The sequence below is a fragment of the Pediculus humanus genome, genomic scaffold (assembly GCF_000006295.1).
Source record: "Pediculus humanus corporis 1103172108218 genomic scaffold, whole genome shotgun sequence".
Lineage (NCBI taxonomy): Eukaryota > Metazoa > Arthropoda > Insecta > Psocodea > Pediculidae > Pediculus > Pediculus humanus.
The window spans coordinates 851-19,786 of NW_002987788.1; the positions used below are offsets into that span (position 1 = coordinate 851).

Genomic DNA, 18,936 nt, shown 5'->3' on the forward strand with positions numbered 1-18,936 from the left:
ATTTATTTATTAATAAGTATTTACAAAAGAAGAAAAAATAAATAAATAAATTTATACTAACAATTTTAATAATAATAATAATAATAATAATAACAATAATAATGATAATGATAATGATAATAATAATAATAGATAAATAAATAAAAATATCGCAAATATCGCAGCTCGGCCCTTTAATAATAAATAAATTTAAATTTCAATAATTTTATTTAATTTTAATAATAATAATAATAATAATAATAATAATAATAATAATAATAATAAAAATAACAGTAATATTTACGACGATATTAATAATAATAATAATGACGACGACGACGACGACGGCGGCGGCGGCGGCGGCGGCTATCATTATCATTACTACTATTATTTTCTTTTCCCGGTGGAAAAGGGTCGTAACGAGTGGGCGGGAAGTGGGGAGGTAAGCGAAACGAGAGGGGAGGGGAATGAAGAGTTAAAAAAAGGGAGGGGAAAAAATTGCATTTGTATATGTGTGTGTGTGTGTGTGTGTTGATAATGGTAATGATAAATACGAGTAATTTAATTAGAATACCAATAATAATAATAATAATAATAATTAAATATCTCTTACCATCGTTTTTTCCCACTGTTATTATTATTATTATTATTATAAATACGATTAAATAATGCTTTTGTGTATTACCTGAGCCTCCCCACTGAAAAAATTATAATTAATTTTATATCGCCATATTTTTTTTAAATTACTGTCAAATTATATTTATATTTATATATATATAATAATGATAATATTTTTATCACCGAACTGGACGGTTATTTTTTTTTATTTATTTATTTAATTTTTTTTTTTTAAATTTTTGTTAAATTTTCTTCGGTTATTTACAAGATGACGAAACAGTAAATAAATAAATACATAAATAAATAAAATAAATAAGTAAATAAATAAATTTTTCTTTGCTTAATAAAAAAACGAACGTTTCGAACGAAATATATTAATATTATTATTATTATTATTATTATTATAATTATTTTTTGTTAATTTAAAGGCATTATTATTATTTTAATATAATTTTATTTATTTATTTAAATAAAAGAATTATTTATTTATTTATTTATTTAATAATTATGTGTGTGAGTGAGTGAGTGAGAGAATGTGTGTGTGTGTGTGTGTGTGTCTATGCGTTTTCTTTAAAACCGAATTTATTATTATTATTATTATTATTATTATTATTATTTTGATCGAACGTATGAATTCTTTTTTTTAACTATCATCATCATCATCATCATCATTTGTTATTATTAAATTCAATAATTTTTATTAAACAATGACGTCATTAAATAATTAAACGATATTAATTCGAAAATCTCTTAAACGAATCACAACTTCAAATAAATAAAAAAATTATTATTATTATTTTAATAACAATAACGTTTATGTACATAACGATAATAATAATAATAATTAATAACGTTCAATATAAAATAAAAATAAGAAAAAAAGAAGGACCCACGTTAATTAATTATATTAATGACGTCATCGTCATAATCACTGGTCGAATTGTGGGGGGGTGGGGTGGGAATGGGTGTTAATTAAATAGTTTTCCATTAAAAATGAGTTTTCTTTTTTTCTTTTTTCTTTTTTTTTTCAAAAAATAATAATAATAATAATAATAATAATAAAATAAATTATTATTATGGGGCACAATTAAAGCGTCCGCCATCGTTGATATTCAAAAAAAAAAAAAAAAAAAAAAAAAAAAAAAAAAAAAAAAAAAAAAAAACCCCCCGACTTCATAATAATAATATTAATTAGTTAGTTAGTTAATTAGTTAGTACTCGTCGCCATAACTATTGGCAAAATTTTTTTTTTTTTTTTTAATTATATAAAAATCCTATTTGAATATTTATATATTTATATATATATATATTTATAGAGTTCGAATAAGTGATAAGAGGGTGGGGGATGGGGGGGGGGTGGAAAAAAAAAAAACGAATCTTAACATTACCCTCTTTATCGTTATCACTAACCAATTATGATTGGTTAGTCAAGTATTAGCTAGCACCAATCATCTTCGTCCGAATCGCTGTGCCTTCTCGGTCGTTGTTGATGTTGATGCTGATGTTGCTGTTGTCCGGGTTTGTAACCGTTTAAAAGAGGAGACGGAAGTACTCTTCCACCTCTACCGATCGCCACGGCTTGTTCGAAACTCAACGGACAATATTGTCCCGTTGTTATTTGATGATGACCGCCGGATGATGATGACAAAGGAGGACAATGAGTCGGTGAAGCGTTTAATTTGGGAAAATTTATGCTCGACGGCCGGAGTTGCAAAGTCGAAGGTTTGCTCGGAGTCGCCGGCAATCTTCGTCCGTGACCTCTTCTCGTCACCAATACCGGATAACTGTGCTGATGAGAATGATGATGAAAATGATGATGATGAACTGATGGCGGGGGTCCGCGATCGCCCGTCGGCGACGGTGATCTCGATCTTTGCTCAAGAGATGTGGTCCCATATGCACGCGAACGGTTCGAGTAGTAACGGACCCTCGAAGGGCTCGGAGATCTTGCCGGACTCGTCGAAGTCGACCAAGTACCTTTACGTGAAAAAAAAAAAAAACAATCATCATTATCATCATCATTCCCGCCATTTTACATTAATAATAATAATAATAATAATAGACTGTGATTAATTACCGTCTGCGTCGATGATGACGTAAGCAGAAAATTGGAAAAAAAAAGTTACGTTAGTTTAACCGAAACTTATAGGGAGGAAGGGGAGGGAGAAAGGGGGGGGTAGTGTGTGCGTGTGGGGGGCCTTATAGCATTAAAACAAACCTTTCGGTTTTCCTCTTCTATCGTGTTTAACTATATCTACAACGTTCGATACGGTATCGCTAAAACCGATATCGTGTTGCTGAGGATGACCTCCTCTCCTTGGCGAAACACCTTTGTACATAAAACTAGGAGATTTTCTTCTTCTGTAAAAAAAAAATCATCATCATCATCATCATCATCATCATCAGTATTAAAACACAATCATCGATAATAATAATAATAAATTTATTGTTTTACCTAAAACTAGGAGTTCTTGTCGATTGATCACCATAACCAGGATGCAATCGATGATTTTGGTCACCTTGTAATGATTCTAATGAAGGCCTTCGAGATTCAATTGTGACATTTTGTAAATCGTTCACCTGCGTCATTAATTTTTCATTTTGTTTGTTTGTTTGTTTGTTTGTACGTTTGTTCGTTTGTTTGTTTGATTTAATAATAAAATTTTTTCCATTTCGTTTTGGAAAAACGCACCCGAATAAATTCTTTCTTTCATTATTATTTTTTTTTTAATTTTAAAATTTATTCGAGCGCCATTTTTTTTTTTTTAAAATGTAAGAATTCGATTTCATCGATTAAAAATCAATAAAAAAAAAACAGGGGGAAATGGAGGGGGAGGGAAGGGAGAAAAATTAGGAATGATAAATATCATTTCGATTTGAGCAACAATAATAATAATAAGAAGAAAAAAAAGGAATAGAAAAAAAAATGATCACGAGCCTAAGAAAAAAAAATTACTAATGAAATACTGCAAAAGTAATAATAATAATATTAATAATAATAATAATAGTAATAAAACTACCATAATAACTACAAGACCTCAAATTAATTTAAATTTTTTATAAAACATGCACGAAAAAAATTATATTATTATTATTATTATTATTATTATTAATATTGTAAAAAAAAAAAAAAATTTCATGCACGGGTAAATAATAAGATTAATCAATTAATTAATACTCTAAATCCTTTCACACGTGTGTGTGAGTGCGAGCGCACACGTGTGTGTGCACGTGTAGTCGTAAGTGCAAGAAACAGAAGAAGAATAAAAAAATTTTTTTATGAAGACTACAATAAATAATTTCTCATCGTTTGCTCACGAATTAAAGAATTTTTTTTTTTTTTTCTTTCATTATGATAAACTCTTCGTCGCCGTTATCAATCATCATCGAATTATTGAATCGTCCGCCATTTTTGTTTTTTGTTTTTGTGGAAAAACAAAGAAAATTCGATTTAAAAAAAAAAAAAAAAAAAATTCTTCCATTTTTTTCTTCCTTCCTACTCTATACCACCTACTCCCTATTGTAAAATAATAATTTTTTCTTCTCTAGACTTTTTCTATCTTGTATAAAAATTTACACTGTTATCATTATTATCGTTATCATCATCATTATTATTATTATTATTATTATTATTTTCTTTCGTCTAATATTCAACTACTCGTACTAAAAATCTATTTAATCTATATTTAAAACCCTCGCTTGATTCTTCATCCATCTCGCCTTTACATTTCTTATCATTATCATCATCATCATTATTATCATCGTTTTAAAAAGGCGTCGAAGGCAAACGAAGGTTTTTTCCCCTCCCTCTATTTATTTATTTATTAACTCATCAGCGAAATATTCTACGTAAGCGCTTAAATAATAATAATAATAATAATAACGCGACGCCATGTTTTTCCCCAACTAAAAAAAAAAAAAAGTTACATAAAGGCGTCTGCTCCCCTCTAAAAAAAACTTAATCGCAACTATTGTTATTTAAAAAAAAAAAAAAAATTACAATTAATTAATTAATAATAATAATAATTAATAAATAATAATAATAATAATAATAATAAAGCTAAAAATTATTATTCGAATTATTTTTTTTTTCTACCCATCTAAATCGCATTTTTATTATTAAAAAAAAATCTAAAAAAAAGATATAATTATTATTATCATCATCGTCGTTGTTAAAAAAGAAAAACTACCTTATTTATTTTCTAACCGTGTTTTTCGGGGGGGGGAGGGGTTTCCATCGAATCGAACCTTTTTTTTTTTTTTTTTTGTATTAGGGTTTTGTTTGTTTTTTGGAAGTTTTTTTTCGGAAACGATATCAAAGGGAAATTTTTTTTTTTTTTTTTTTTTTTTTTTTCTATTCCAAAAAACACATTTCACCTTTTTATTCCTGGAACGAGATAAAAAAAAAAAAACAAACAAAAACAATCAATTAATTATAATTAAGGAAAAAAAAAACCATAAGGATAAGGAAAAGGGGGGGGAAGACGTTGAAACCGGGAACCCCGGTTGGCTGTATTTTTCCCCAAAAGCAAACCCGGGGATTCTTCGGGCTCGGGGGCATCGAGGGAATTCCTATTTTGAGCACCCCATTGACCGACTCCAGCCATATCCAGCAAGCAGTTGAAGAATGACGTTTTCTAATGTTCAAAATAAAGGCACGCGAATTTTTTTTTTTTTTTTTTTTTTTAATAATAAATAAATATTTATGTATATTTAAATATATATATAACGTCATATTTTTAACAATTATCGAATGGTTGGAAAATTTTTTTCTTTTTTTTTTTTACAATAAAATAAAATAAAATAAATAATAATAATAATAATAATAAAATGAATAAGATTTTTTTTAAAAGGCGGTCGAAACAAAAAATTCAAATTCTAGATTTTTCGCGCGAAAAAAAACAACTCGGGATATTATTAAAAGCGTAATTATTATTATCATCATCATGGCGGATACCCTAAAACTCTTTAAAAAAAAAAAATTTATAATAATAATAATTTCTGTTTATTTTTCTTTTTTTTCCAACGATTATTTTGTTAAAAAAATGACGAATACAAAAATATAATTTAAACCATGTTGAAAAAACAAAAAATCCCCTCCCTCCCTTCCCTTCCCGCTCCCACACCCCCGCGATTAGTATGCGAATCATATAACACACATCGTTAAATTATTAATTACGTCACAATAATAATAATAATAATAATAATGAATTCAACAAACTTTCAACGAATACGACGACAACAAATGAATTCTATCATTATTATCATTATTATTTTCGTTTTCCCGCCCACTTCTCTCTCCTCCCGCCATGCCCCGCCCACTCCATTCCGTTCCGCCCCATCATCATCGGTATTATAAATAATCAACGTGAGCCAATTTTTTTTTTTTTTTTAACGTGTAACGATATTAAATAAATAAATAAATAATAATAATAGTAATCTACTTTGCGAAACGAGAAAAAATAATAATAATAATAGTAATAATATGTACACACACGTGATCGATCAATCGACAAATTATTATTAATTTGTGTTTGTTTGCGCGTGTTTGTGTTTGTTTGTTTGTTTGTGTGTGTGTGTGTGCATATTCGTTTTTCGTGTGTATAAATAAATAAATAAATAAATTCAATCAAAATATTTTTAAAAAAAACCATGCAAAAAAAAAAAATAATCAATTTTTACATCGAATTCGCATATGCGTAATTCGACGAATTCGACGTAAACACGCGTTTCTCGATTCAAAACACGCACGCACCCACGAACGCACGCACGCATCCAAACATATTCGATATATCGATCGATTATAAGGAAACATCTCTCTCTTTCATCACGTTCAATTCAGATTTCATTAATCGATACAGCATTCGAAACAAAACGATTTTTAATATCGATTAATAATAATAATAATAATATAATTTCGATATATCGAATATGAAATTCCTTTCGTTTGTTCGTTTGTTGTTTGTTTGTTTGTTATTCGATATGCGACAAATCCGGTGTTTTGTTCGAGAAACGAATTTATTTTTGAACTCATGTATTATTTTTTTTTTTTTTTTTTAATAATAAATTTCATCATTTAAGAGAGCTTGTAGGGGGGGGGGAGAAAGGGGGTTTAAAGAAAAATTCAAGAAAATTATTATCATCATCATCATCATCAAAGTCATCTACTCATTTGAAAAAATAATAAGAAATATGAAACTGGGTGGGGGAAAGGGGAAGAAGGGGGGAATAAGGCTATATAATTAATATTGTCAAGAACTCATCATGCGCAATCAATCAAAGTTTCCACATGCGAAAAAAAAAAAAAAAAAAAATTTCAACACACGTAACGTATATATATGTATGTATATATGTTGCGCATATGTTATGCATATGTTACGCACATGCTTTCCCACGTAGGTATATATATATATACACATATATGCTGTATGTTTTTCTTTTTTTTTTTTTTTCAACGTAACAAGTATAAAAATATTCGAAATGTTCGAAAACGTTTTTTTTTAAAAAAAATAAAATAAGAATAAATCGAGGAGAAAAAGTAAAAAATCAATAAATAAATAAAATTAATCGAAACCTGAATTTAAAACATGGTGGGTGGGGGGGGAGAAAATTGTTTTTTAAAACTAAAACAGGCGAAAAGTAAAAAAAAAAAAATGGGAGGAAGAGAGCGAGAGAGAGAAAGGGGAGGTAATAACTTAGAGGGGGAGTGAGAGACAGAGAGAGAGGTAATAAAATGGGAGGGGGAGTGAGAGAGAGAGAGGGAGGGAGAGGGAAAAAAAGAAAATCATAGAGTAAAAAAATTTTAAAAAAAAAAAGAAAAAAGAAATCTATAAAATATAAAAATCTACGGTACCGCCTCATTATTATTAGTCGGACTATGGCCACCAAGTCCCTGAAATTAAACACGACACGTTACACAATTCAAAAATTCCCTTTTTTTTTAATTTTTAAAAGGAAAAACAAATAATAGGGAACAATCTTATCATCATCATTATCAATCAATAACATTATTATTATTATTTTTGCTTTTGTTTTTTTTTTTTAACGTTTTCACCACCTCAAATGAATCAAAAATCCAAATACAACAAAAAAAAATTCTTTTTTTGGCTATTATCATTCATTATAAAACTGATAAATAAATTTTCTTTATGACGTCATAAATAAACTTAAAAAATTTTCCCACGGTCCCCCGCACCTTTGTGTACTTTTCCAAAAAAAAAGTCTCCTTCGGGATTTTTTTTTTCACTTAAAATTACTCCTTTTCTTTAAGCAAAATTTAAAGAGAGAGAGAGAGAGAAGATTCTTACGTTAAATAATCATCATTATTCTCAAATATCCTTTCGAAGGATCACACACTCTCTCTCTCTCTCTCTCTCTCTCTCTTTCTTCTGGATATTTAATCAGTCCTTTTTTAACATTCTTACATACTTAAAAAAAAAAAAAAAAATTTCATTTCCTCCTTCGTTAAATTTTAAACAACATCATCATCATCATCAAAATCATTATTATTATTATCGTTGTGTTTTCAATTAAAATCAAATTGAATATTTACCGTGAGCAAAAAATAACACCACGTGTGTGTTTGTTGTGTGAGTGTGTTCGTGTTACAAACAACAATAATAATAATAATAATTTCTTCTTCTTCTTCAATCACTCATCGAAGGGAAATGAAATTTTTCATAATAATAATAATAATAATAATAATAATAATAATAATAATAGTAAATTTTCCTTTTTCTCATATATAATAAATATTAGTAAATGGAAAATAAAAAAAGTCTTACCGGAACACCCGCGGATTCGATTTGTCCAAATCTCGTCGATCTCCAACTTTCGAGTATCAAAAGTCCGGCATATATTTTTCCAACCGTTAATTTTCCCTTGCCTAATTCTACAAAATACAAAACAATAAGAGCAAAAAAAAAAAATTGGCGCAAATTGTCCCCTTGAATCGTAGGAAAATAAATAAAAAAAAAATATTTTTACCTTCTTTTTGCGGTACTAATAAATCAATCATTTTTTTCGATTGCAACGGCCATATTTTCATTATTGTTTTTCTCAATTCTTCATCCGCTTGGTCCATTTCCTCAGCTGAAATAATAATAATGATGATGATAATTCGTCGTCACAAAAGGATTTTCTTTTTAAACGGGATGCAAACACCGACTCACCCGCTCTCACTTTTATGCTTAAATTTTCACGTATGAGAGCAAACAAAGTCGTTGTGAAATTAACTTTTCCCTTATCGTCGACCGGCATGTTCATTCTTATTAATTTTTTATACGCTAATCTATTTGGGCACTTTGCTCCAAACCCCAAAGGAGGGTCCATATTTTTTAACATGTCGTACATTTCAGTATAATCTATTTTACCCCTGCAGACAAAAACAATTCGTTAATTTCCTTTCAATCTCCGAGAAAATTTACCATCATCATCATTATCATTATCATCATTGACTCACGTAGCATTAGGATCATATTCGGCCCATATTCTAACAAATTCATCGAGATGATGGGCACCTAATATTGAGGAATCTCTGGTCAGATAATCAAAATTATCCATAATAACAGCCACGAATAAATTTAACATCTGAAACGATTAAAATATTGTTATCATCATCATCATCATCATCATCATCACGTGATCAATATTATTAAATAAATAGCAGAAGACGACTTACGAGAAAGGAACAAAAAAATATGAACGAAACAAAATAAGCGTAGGCGAGATTAGACCCGCAGGTTTCGGAACCTTTGTTGGCACGTACGTCGCAGGGTCGATCTTTTATGCATGATAACATTATGGAAGGCCAGGCTTCACCCGTAGCACATCTAAATCCGCGAGACACAATAAATTTATCAGTATCCATTTTTAATTATTGATAATAATAATGATTAAAAAACATAAAAAAACACATAATCATGCGCTTATACCTTTTTGATATGACGTCATTTCCTAAACTTTTTTTACAATTAAATGATTTTATTATTTATATCGAATTGAATAGAATTTTATAATTAAACAAATTAATTAAATATTTTTTCCGTTTAAAATTTCCTCATTATTATTATTATTATTATTATTATTACGCTTATGTATATATATATATATAAACTTAACTTTTTGTTTTTATTGAAATGCTTCGACATTTATAAACAATCATGCAAAATTTTCAATGCACCAACCACCCACGACGATCATCATGCCAATCGATGCATGTTTTTTAATGATTTTTATGATAAATAATGTCTTATTTTTTACATTTCCTATTTTATGTATAATATTTACTCGTAATCAATTATCATTATCATTACTATACATGATGATAATGATAATAATACAAACCGGTTTTAACGTATTTGAATTAAAATTTTTTTTTTTCCTTTTTTTTTTTTTAATTTTCTACTCGCTAACTCTCGATATAATTATTCAGGTTTGAACCTTCACCCCTTTACCCTTTACCCTTCCCCTCCTCCTCATCCTTTCATCCTCCTTTCCCCTCCCTCCCCCTTAAAAGTGCATATAAATCCCCTCCGTAAATTTTTTTTTTTTTTTGCATAAATTGTTGCATAAACGCATGTAATATACATTTTAAAAAAAAAAGCACCGTCTTTTATTATTGTTGTTATTATTATTATTAATAATGTCAAAATTCTAGAATAGAATAGAAAAAGAAAAAGGAAAAAAAAAAAGGAAAAAATTTGAAAACTTGCCTGAACAGAAGCATTAGACCCTGAAAAAAGCTCCGGAAGTTGTTATGACGATTAATGGATTCATCCGGGTTGAGCGCTATGTTACCGAACACCTTTTGACATTTCAATTATTAAAATACAATCCAGTTAATTAGTTAGTAATTTTTATTATTATTATTATTATTAATTTAAAAACAATTATAATTATCATTAGTATTAGTATTATTATTATCGGTATATCGCGTTTTTCTTCTTTTCCCTCCCTTCCCCTCCCTCCCTCCCTCCCTACCCTCTTTCGATTGTTAACACAATGTCCCGTTTACGTTTGGTTGTATCAACCCTATCAAAAATGAAAACATGATTTTTTAATAATATCAATATTTATGTATGCGTGATGGCGATGATGATGATGATGATGTTGATGATTATGATAATAATGATGATGATTGACGACGGCTTACAAAACTAGCTACTGTAGTTGCTAGTTGAATATCACTAATAACATTTAATTTCTAATATTTATATATATATATAAATTAATATTTATATATCTACATGAGCTAGGGCTACACTTTCGACTAGACTACAGGTAAACACAAAATATATATATATATTATTATTATTATTAATAATATTTTATTTACACGACAGGGTAAAAATGTTTATCATTATCATTATTATTATTCGCTGTCGAAACCGATTTCGATTATTGTTAGTAGTAAACAATTTCCAGGGCTTTTTTTTTTCATCAACCAACGAAAAAAAAATCTATCAATTATTTATTATTATTATCATTATCTATTGACTAAAACTAATTTTAATATTATTATTATTATTATTATTTACATATAATCAAACGGAAAATTTTCGAGAAAAAAAAGCCCCAGAAAACGTTACCGACAAAAATTTGATTCAACAAAACAACAACAAGCATTATTATTATTATTATTATTATTATTATTATGTCTCAACGAACAATCGAACGATTCGAAAAAATTTATTTATTCTGGTTAGAAAAAGATAGAGAGAGAGAGAGAGAGAGAGAGAAAAAAATAAAGAGAAAGAAAGAAAGAGAGAGATAGAAAAAAAAAGTTTCACGTTAATGAAATGCATGCCGGGGATTTTCATCTAATAATAATAATAATTAAAATGCTAAAACACATAAATTTTTTTTTTTTTTTTAAGGGGGGGAGAAAATCAATCAATCGATCAATCAATCAATCAACCAATCAATCAATCAACTTTCACATTTACATATACAGTATATACGTAAAGAAGAAAGAGAGAAAAGAGAGATAGAGATAGAGAAGCGTCAAAAAAAAAAAAATTTTTTTCTTCCTTTCTTTCTTTCCTTCCTTATTTTATCATCATCATCATCATCATCATCGTCAGGATGATGATAATGATAATGATGATAATAATCATATTAACAAAAATTTAAAATTATTCGAGCCCTCATTCTCTACTCCCACAACGATCCAATAAATTAAAATAAAATGAAAAAAAAAAAAAAAAAAAAAAAGGTTCGTTAAGGTTCGTTAAGGTTCGAACTCGTGACATATCCATATGCTTTCGATATGGGACCCCTCCCATTGACATTCCCATTAACTAAACTCACCGAAATAATAATAGAAGAGCACCGAAGAATGTTTGAAAGTTGTTATGTCTGTTCAAGGCCGAGTACGGATCGAACTTCATGTTTCCAAAAACCTTAAGAAAATGAGCCAATGAGCCCCCAAATGAATGAGTACACACAACAAATTTAAACAAAAAAAAAAAAAATCCAACAATCGTTTAATAAATAATTAATTAATTAATTAAACACCCGTAAAATAATTTACTAATTAATAACTACCATCTTTAATAGGGACCGGACACGACAAACACTAAAAGTTGTTAATAATAAAAAAATTTTTTTTTTGTAATCATCATTTAAAAAAGAACTAATAATATGACTAATTTTTCTAAAACTAAATTTAACTGGAATTTAATTAATTAATTAATTAATAATACTATTGATTTAAAAAGAAAAAAATTTAAGGGTCGTTGACCTGTAACCACCACTACCACCGCCATCTACCATATTTAAAGCAACAATAGTTAGCTAATCTCTAAAGCCGTTTGAAATTTATTATTTAAAACGACATGATTTTTGATTTTAAAAAAAAAAAATGTTTGTTCAAAGGTTTTTTTTTCTTATTTTGAAGACAACGACAACGACAACCACGACAACCACAATAAAAATTATTATTATTATCGCCGTCGTCGTCGTCGTCGTTATTTATACGAATTGTTAATGTTGTAATTTGATAAAAATAGTCGATTTATGTACTCGTGAATTATGGATTTTTTTTTTTTTTTTTTTTTTTTTTTTTCAAATACATCATGAGGGTGGGGGCTAAAAAAAATAACAATATAAATTTCCTTTTTTTTTTCCCTCCCTCCTCCTCCCCCTTCCCTCCTGTACCCCGGTCCCCATCGTTTGCCCCCCCCCCGCCCCCGTAAAACTTATTTAATAATGTTTATCATAAGAAAATTTTTATTTTTTTGATTTCATTTCCGATTCGAATTCGATTCCTTCGCATCATCATCATCATCATCACGTTTACTCTATATCCAATAATAATAATAATAATGATAATAATGAGTAAAACTTAAATTATTATCATTATTATCACTATTTAAAAAAATTTTCTTATGATAAACAAATCGAAGGTGAAAACTTATTAAAAAAAAAAAAAAAAAAAAACGACGCAAGTTTAAATTTATGAAATTTCCCGCCTTTTTTTTTTTTTTTTAAATTGTTATCATTGATTGATAACGACGAATAATTAATAAAATTTTCATAAAAGAAAATCGAATAAATGGACGAGAATGACGTACCTGCATTCCGATGATTGCGTAAATAAAAAAGAGCATTGCTATCAACAGGCAAACATACGGCAGAGCCTACAAAAAAAAAAAAATTTTTTTTTTTTTAAAAATCGAACGTTCTGGAATGGAAAGAGGGGAGACGGGGAAGGGGAAAGGGAGGAGGGGAGGGGTGATACTCACTTTGAATGATTGTACAAAAGTCCATAGCAATATTCTTATCGTGTAACCTTGCCTTAGTAATTTTATAAGACGAGCAGCACGAAACAATCGTAAAAAACCAACGTTGAACGAATTTTCCTTTAAAAAAAAAGTAAATAAATGAATGAATGAATGAATGAATGAATGAACCGGTGATCGTTTCCGGTGATAAATTTTTCACCGGAAATAATAATAATAATAATAATAAATTTTTTAAAATTATTTTCTCACCCCAAATTCCATGAATAAAACGTCGACAATGCTTCCGAGTACTGTGATCAAATCAAACGTGTTCCAGGCATCTTTGAAAAAATTCTAAAGGAAAAACAATAACAAATAATAATAATAATAACGATAACGATAATAATAATAATAAATAAATTTTTTTTTAATAAACAACAACAACTAAAAAAAATTCTAACGTTTTTTTTTCTTCCCTACATTCATTCGATTTGTTTTTTTTTTTTTTTTTTTTTTTTTTCTAGAATTTTTCAACGAATCAGATGATGAGTGTGATTGTGATAATAATAATAACGATTATTATTATTATGATTTTAAGGAAATGTTTAACTTATTAGAGTATTTTTTTTATTAATTAAAGTTTTGTTTGCATGCCTAAGAAAGAAAAAAAAAAAGGAAAAAAAAAAATTCATTCAATAAAGTTCTAACACTACCTATCCCTATCGGTGCCTTTTTTTTTTCTTTCCCTTAATCCTAATAATCTTTTCTTAATCTTCTTAATCTTTTTAATCTTTTCTTAATCGTGATAAGTGATAACGCGATAATTATCTCCCTACGTCCCTTATTAACGAACGATTCGCACGACAAAAAAGAAGTAATAATAATAATAATAAACACGTGACTTCGTGTGTTCGAACGTTGCAATAAAACGAAAAAAAAAAAAACTTACCCAAAAAACTATCTACGTAAATAATAATAATAATAATAAAAAAGCTTAGCAGACGATTTTCGCGAAGAGCATTTAAAATTCTTTTTACTTTACTTTACTTTACTTACTTAAAAGAAAAAGAAAAGCTTTTAGGGAAAATACAAAAAAAAAAAAAAAAAGAAAAAGAAAAGCTCATCTACTTTTTTATTGTGAAGTAATAAAATTATTAATAAAATACGTCTCACCGAAAAAGTCTTTCAATTTTCGGTTTTGATTAATACATAATATTAATAATAATAATAAAAAAAGGTTCATTTGTACCTAAATGCAAATCTACTCAAATTAATATTACAAAAAAAAAATTCTATACAATACTCTTCTTATATATGTGTGTTTGTGTTTGTTCGTATGTTTGTCTTCGTCTGTTCGAATGTGTGTGTGTGTGTGTGTGTGCGTGTTTGTTAGCTGTCAACAATAGTAAATAATAATACATGTAACAAACAAAGGGGGAAAGGGGGGGAAAGGGGAGCGACGATCGATATTAAAAATACATTTTACTTCGTACCGTAACTATTATTGGAAACAAATAAATAAATAAAATAATCAAACTTCGAATTAATTATCAATAAATATAAACAATAATAATAGTAATAGTAATAAAACATATATAATAATAATAATAATAATAATGAATCACCTTTCCAAAAGCGTACAGCTTCAACAGGGTTTCGACAAGGAAAAGCATGGTCATGAGGCAATTCATGTATGTGAGTGCGTCCACCATTGAGTCGGGGGCGTCATGGAACTGATAATACATATATAACGGTTTTTTTTTTTTTAAATTTAAATTTAAAATTAACATTAGTTAAAATATTTAAAACAACAACTATTATTAATAATACAAAATCTGTTGAGCGAAAATAAGAAGGGGGCGGGGCAACGGGGCGGGGCAGAGGGCGGAGATGAAACGTCTTCGACGTGTCGCGCTATCAACGCACTGATTGATAACAACGACAACACCTTCTGCGTGTTTGTATTTTTCACGTGGAAACGATACCATACAGTTTATCAATCGTCCTGTAGATTTTAATTTAATTTACAAAAAAAAAAAAAAAAAAAAAATGGCGAAAATGTGTGAAAAATAAAATTAATGAATAATTTGCCAGCTTTCACGCAACTAAAATAAAAAAAAAAAACGATACTAATAATAATAATAATAATAATAATAATAATAATAATAATAATATTGAGAAAAAAAAATTCAACACGATTTAACTATTTATCATCATCATCATCATCATCATCATCATCATTATTATTATTATTATTATTTTTTAAATTCTCGTTACTGTGAAATTTGAATTTTTATTTTTTGTAATCGATTAAAAAAAAAAAAAAAAGAAAATTTTAGCAGAAAAAAAAAGAAAATTCTATGTCGTGCAAAGCATTTTTCAACATGCTCTCTCTTTTCTCTCCTCTCGTCGTTATTTACACGATCCTTTTTTTTCTATCAATCATTATCATTATTATTATTTTTTTCCTGTCAAATTTTCAAATTTCACCGCAACGTGAATTTTTTTCTATAAATAATAAAAAAATTATTGTTAATCGAAAATGAGCCGTGATTTCATCGTCAACACGTTGATTCCACGTCAAAGACAAAAAAAATTTTCATCATCATTTCTTCGTTTTTAACGGGTTTTTTTTTTTTTTTTTTTTTTTCAAAATTTCATAATTACGAAATGAAAAAAATCTGTAAATATGACAAATCAATTTAAATACGTCGTAAATAACAAAAACAAAAACAAACAAACAAACAGAGAATAATTATCATCTTCTTCTCCTAACGATTTGTTTTTGTTTTTGTTTTTTCTCCAAATTTTTTACGGATCCATGTAACACGCAAAAAAACAAACAAACAAAAGCGATTTCATTCAATCAAAAAAAAATCATGCAATTTAAAACAAACAAACAAACAAACATAGAACAATCGGTAAACATTCAAATAATAACAACAACTAAAGAAAAAAATGCAACAACAACTAATAAAATATTATTTACAAAACGGTGATGACTAGTGCCACGTGCTCTCTTGGTAACGGTTAAATTTTTTTTTCTTATTAAAAAGGAAATCACGTGTTATTTATTTATTTATTTTTTTTTTTTTTAAATTGAGGATCGTTTTGTTTATGAAGGAAAACCCGATTCGTTTTTTTCTTTTCTTTCTTTTTTAAATAAAAAAAAAAAAAAAAAAAACAAAAATCGAAAAATCACTCAATAAAAAAAAAAAAATCCCTAAAATTTAGTAAAAAAAAAAAAGCATTATCATTATTATTAATAATAAATAAAATGATATGTATATACTCTTACCCTGATTCCGTAAGCTAACAACTTGAGTATGGTTTCGATGGTGAACATGGTCGTAAAACCCATGTTCAGGTAGTGCAGCGACTTCTTGTACAAAGCAGATTGCTTGTGAAACTAGAAAATATGGGAAAAAGGCTCAAGAAATCAAATAAAAATCAAAAAAAAAAATCAAAAAACCAAAAAAAGTGACCGCCTGTATTTTCCATCTCACTTACAAAATAAAAATAAACGTAGATTTTAAAGAGAGAGAGAGAGAGAGAGAGAGAGAGAGAGAGTGAGAAACAAATGCGACGAGAAAAAGCAAACGATTTATTATTATTATCATTATTAGAACTAAAAATGAATTTCTTTTTGTTTCTCGTAACCGGATAAGATGACGATCGGAAGGAGCCATTTTGTTTTTGTTTCGGACAAGAGGCACGAAAGCACAGAGAGAGAGAGAGAGAGAGAGAGAAAATAAAAAATAAAAAAAAACGACCGTTACAACAACATCCATTATATGAAACACACACAATATTCAAGACAAATCAAAACAAATCAAAAATTTTTTTCATTTGCAAAAAGAAGGTGGTTACAATTTTCGACGCGAGATGTCGTTCTCGCAGGAAATGAAAAAAAAATTTTGGAAAAAAGATGGATGCTTTTCAAAGGAAAATTTTTCAGTTTTTTTTTTTTTTAAACTTGAGAAAGATACCTACTAATTCTAAATGAAAAGTCGACTCAAATAATAGTAATAATAATGAGAGGCTTGGATGTGCGGGGGGAGAAGACGGGCGGTAGGGGGAGCAGGGGGAGGTGTTTCGTTAAAATAAAAAAATAAAACAACATGCACGTACAAATTCATTCATTCATTCATTCATTCGAATTACAGTTTAATTAATTTATTAATAACCGACGGGAGGAATGGAGGGAGAGGGGGGAAGTGAGGGGGCGTGTATATTATTGTTATTACGAGAGTGTGTGAAAGTGCGCAAAAGTAATTAACAGACAGGTTCAATCAATTTAATTAGCTTTTAAGTAAAACAACACAAAAAGAAAAAAACAATTTTTTAAAATTTTCTATGACCTATTTTTAAATATAAACAAACTAAAAGTAGGTTACTAGGTTGTTCGGTTGTTTGGTTGTTTCGGTTGTTGGGTAGGTTGGTTGCCTTACAATTATTTTTGTCAAAATTAATTTTCAACTAGCGGGAAAATTATAATCGATTAAAATTAAAATAATAATAATAATAATAATAATAATAATAATAATAATAAGAGTACTCATTTAACTTTCTTTCTTACGGGAAAAAAAAACAAATAACGACATTTACGTGATTTAATTAATAAATAATCGCAAGCAATGGCCGAGCAAAATATCACATCGATAATATTAATTATAATAATAATAATAATAATAATAATAATAATAATAATAATAATAATAATAATAACAAAAAAAATTTTTTTTTTTTTTTTAGTGAGAATTTTGAATTTAACGAACATGATTCCATTTTTTTTTTTGTCGAAACGTTAAAAGAAAAAAAGAAAACAAAAACAACGACAGAAAAAAAAAAAAAAAAAAAAAACTGACAAATGACAGCGACATACATTTTACGATACAAATTTTTTTTTTTTTTTTTTAAATAATAATAATAATAACATTAAGCAAAATTAAACATGTAAAAAGCCATTCGGAAATTTTTTTTTGCGACAAAAATCCCTATTTTTTTTTTTTTTTATATCGGCGACAAAAATCCCTGTCTTTTTTTCATACCGGCGACAAAAATCCCTGTTTTTGTGAATGAAAATTTAAAAAAAAAAAAAAAAAATTTACATTCCGAATGACCAAAGCAAACATTTAAAATACATTTAAAAAAATTCATATCACTTTCGAATTATTATTATTATTATTATTATTATTATTATTAATATTCGATCGAACAATTAACGCTGTAAGAAAAAAAATATAAATAATAATAATGATAATAAATTTTTTTTTCGATTTTGTTTTCACTTCCTGTAATCCACGCTTGAAAAAAATAATTAATTAATAAATAATCGTTAAGTGTTTTAATTATTGTTAATTAATTTAATAACCGTTACAAGTGTGACCAACATTTAAAAATAAATAAATAAAACGTCCGTCGGTCAGACTTGCAACGCAAAAAAAAAAAAAAAAATCAAACAGTTTATTATACGCCGTCGCCATTTTGTTTTTCGTTTGTTTGTTTCTTAAACTTATTTACATTAGAGTGGGGGGAAAAAAAAATGGCGACGGCGAATAATAAAATGTTTAATTTTTTTTTTTTTTTGTTTAATAAATCGAGAAAAACTTTT

At 27.7% G+C, this 18,936-nt stretch overlaps 1 protein-coding gene across 1 annotated transcript in view; it reads right to left on the bottom strand.

The window, feature by feature from the left end:
- Positions 1-2,035: 2,035 nt before the first annotated feature.
- Positions 2,036-18,936, bottom strand: part of Phum_PHUM447690 (Dihydropyridine-sensitive L-type, skeletal muscle calcium channel alpha-1 subunit, putative) — a gene marked incomplete at both ends in the record, with an annotated part of 29,340 nt that continues 12,439 nt past the window's right edge. The window contains 14 exons of the mRNA XM_002429633.1: positions 2,036-2,574; positions 2,816-2,958; positions 3,053-3,177; positions 5,054-5,194; positions 8,382-8,488; positions 8,584-8,688; positions 8,769-8,971; positions 9,059-9,186; positions 9,278-9,428; positions 11,908-11,999; positions 13,173-13,238; positions 13,344-13,460; positions 13,593-13,676; positions 16,621-16,731. Of these exons, the coding sequence (XP_002429678.1) occupies positions 2,036-2,574; positions 2,816-2,958; positions 3,053-3,177; positions 5,054-5,194; positions 8,382-8,488; positions 8,584-8,688; positions 8,769-8,971; positions 9,059-9,186; positions 9,278-9,428; positions 11,908-11,999; positions 13,173-13,238; positions 13,344-13,460; positions 13,593-13,676; positions 16,621-16,731 (2,112 nt within the window). The remainder of the gene's footprint in view (positions 2,575-2,815; positions 2,959-3,052; positions 3,178-5,053; positions 5,195-8,381; positions 8,489-8,583; positions 8,689-8,768; positions 8,972-9,058; positions 9,187-9,277; positions 9,429-11,907; positions 12,000-13,172; positions 13,239-13,343; positions 13,461-13,592; positions 13,677-16,620; positions 16,732-18,936) is intronic.